The sequence below is a fragment of the Colletes latitarsis genome, chromosome 5 (genome assembly GCF_051014445.1).
Source record: "Colletes latitarsis isolate SP2378_abdomen chromosome 5, iyColLati1, whole genome shotgun sequence".
NCBI classification, from domain to species: Eukaryota; Metazoa; Arthropoda; class Insecta; order Hymenoptera; family Colletidae; genus Colletes; species Colletes latitarsis.
Genome location: NC_135138.1, coordinates 24,073,716 through 24,076,240, shown reverse-complemented (window position 1 = coordinate 24,076,240; position 2,525 = coordinate 24,073,716). Strand labels below are relative to the sequence as shown.

Sequence of the window (2,525 nt, the reverse complement as noted above, 5' to 3'; positions counted from 1 at the left end):
AAAAGGGAAGAGAGTCTTGAAGCAGAAACATGTGGACTGTCTTGAGGGGATGTTTGACAAGGAGTGTTTAAGTCTTAAAGGTCACGTCTCTATTGAATTTAAAAAAAGTGACGGTAGGCTTGGAAAGTTTATGGTGACAAGGAACCCTTGAAGGCACAGGAAGTTTTCTAATGTTGGAAAGTGCTGCAAGCGGTAAAAGTTTTGCCTGCTTGTACCCCCCAAATAACCCTATGAGCAGGCCAACTATTCTGCATTTCTCATTTCACCACATGACAATAATTTTTCTACGCTGGATTCGAGTAAAGAGTGGGAAAAACGTTGCTTTTCCAACGCTTTTTCCAACGACCAACAGTTTCTCCAGAGTAGTCTACCAGTGCGTATCGAGTGTATCCAAAGCGTTTTTTAATTATTTAATTTAAATTCTTTTTTTCTATTATAGTAGTGTAGTGTTTTTTACAGTTTAGTTTAGTTTAGTTTATTATCTTGTTTTTAGTTTTACTTAATTTTTTATATATTTCGTTTTTTATATTTATACGTATTTATCTATTTTACTTTTTGCATTTGTATATATTTATCTTTTTTTACTTTTTGCATTTTTTACATATTTATCCTTTTTACTTTTTGTATTTATACATATTTATCCTTTTTTACTTTTTGCATTTTTTACATTTTTATTTATTCAATATTAGTTTAGTAGTTTTACTGTTTATTAAATTAAATATTTAACAAACGAGATGGAATCTCGAAAAAGGGGCCAAACCGTCCATAGTGAGGCCCGAAACATTATTCGGCGTGTAATTAAAAAGTGTGATGAAGAAGCAAACAAAGGGCAATATCTGCATGCCGCGAAACAATCTAATGCGCGTATTGCAGACTATACCGGTGTTTCCGTATCAACGGTGACGAGAATCTGGAAGGAAGATTCGGAGTCCACGGAAGATGAGCTTCTTTCATCTCCTGGAAAAAAACGTCCAAGAAGAATTGAAAAAAAGTTCCATTGTTCGGAAGAAGATAGGACTGTGATCCGAAATATAATTTATGATTTTTACACCAATAAGAAAATTGTGCCCAGTGGGCCAAAATTATTAGCCGCAATAAGAGAAAAAATTGAGTTCCCTTGGAAACTTGACACACTTCGGAAATTATTAAAAAGTATGGGGTATAAATGGAAAAAAAGCAGCAACATTAGAAAATTTTTAATAGAACGGCCACAAATTGTTGCTTGGAGAGGCAAATATTTAAAAGCCCTTCAATATTATCGTGCCCAAAATAAAAATATAATTTATATCGATGAAACTTTGGTGGACAATACCCTATCTTTTGGAAAATGTTGGCAGAGTGAGCACATGATTGGCATTATGAAAAACACCAGTGCATCACACCGATTTATAATTGTACATGCTGGAGGGAAGGCAGGATTTATTAATGGTGCCAAGTTAATGTTTAAAGCCCGCTCGGAAACTGGAGATTACAACGGACAAATGAATGGAGAAAATTTTCAAAGGTATGTATACATTAACATGAAATTAAATTACATGTGTCTTTAATTAGCTTTTATGCTTAGTGAATTAAATATTTGATAAGTTATCCTACACGCGTTTCACACTTGTTCCTAATACAAAAACTGTTAACAGATGGATCCAAGAAAAATTATTACCAAATATTTCCGAAAATACAATTATTATAATGGACAATGCACCTTACCATTCAGTACAAATAAATAAGCCTCCTTCCAAATATACTACAAAGCCAAAAATGATTGAATGGCTTACAAAAAATAATATTCCATTTGCTGAAAGCATGCTGCGGTACGAATTATATGAATTAATCGAAAATAATAAATCTAAAGGAAAAACTTATAAAATCGATGAAATTTTAAAAGCACACGGGCCCACAATGTTAAGATTGCCGCCCTATATGTGCGAACTGAACCCTATAGAATTAATTTGGGCACAAGTAAAACGAAAAGTAAGGGAAAATAATCCCTCGACCTTAACAAGTGCCCAATTATATAAATTAACTGATGATGCTATAAATTCCATATCGCCTGAAGATTGGGTAAAATGCTGTGAGCACGTTGAGAAATTGGAAAAGCAGTATTGGGAGAAAGATAACTTACTAGATTCCATGATGGCAGAATTAACAATTGAAGACAGCAATTCTGAAACTGAAAGTTCAAGTGGAAGTAGTCTTTCAGAAGATATGGAATAAGTAAGTAACAGCCTGATATTTATGTATAAGTAATTGTAAATAAGTGTATTAAGAAACATAATGTCATTTTTATTTGGTTTGTGATGGAACTCTATAATCTGAGCCTACGCCCTTGCTTTAAAATCCACCGCAACGAAGACGTCGTCTCATCTTACTTTATCTCGAAGCGTCTTTGTCAGACGACGCGATTAGTATGTGTGACCGGATCGGCTAATAGCGCGCGACGATCTAGAATGTGTGTGCATGAGGTGTGACTTATCCACGGCAACCAATCGTACCCGCATACCTTAGCCTCGACATCTTCTTATCGGTCT

At 34.5% G+C, this 2,525-nt stretch overlaps 1 protein-coding gene across 1 annotated transcript; it reads left to right on the top strand.

Annotated features, from left to right (window-relative positions):
* Window positions 1-1,358: 1,358 nt before the first annotated feature.
* On the top strand, window positions 1,359-2,211 carry LOC143342022 (uncharacterized). The gene is made up of 2 exons (XM_076765504.1): window positions 1,359-1,504; window positions 1,635-2,211. The coding sequence occupies exons 1-2, from the start codon at window positions 1,359-1,361 to the stop codon at window positions 2,209-2,211; spliced, it is 723 nt and encodes a 240-aa protein (XP_076621619.1).
* Window positions 2,212-2,525: the final 314 nt, after the last annotated feature.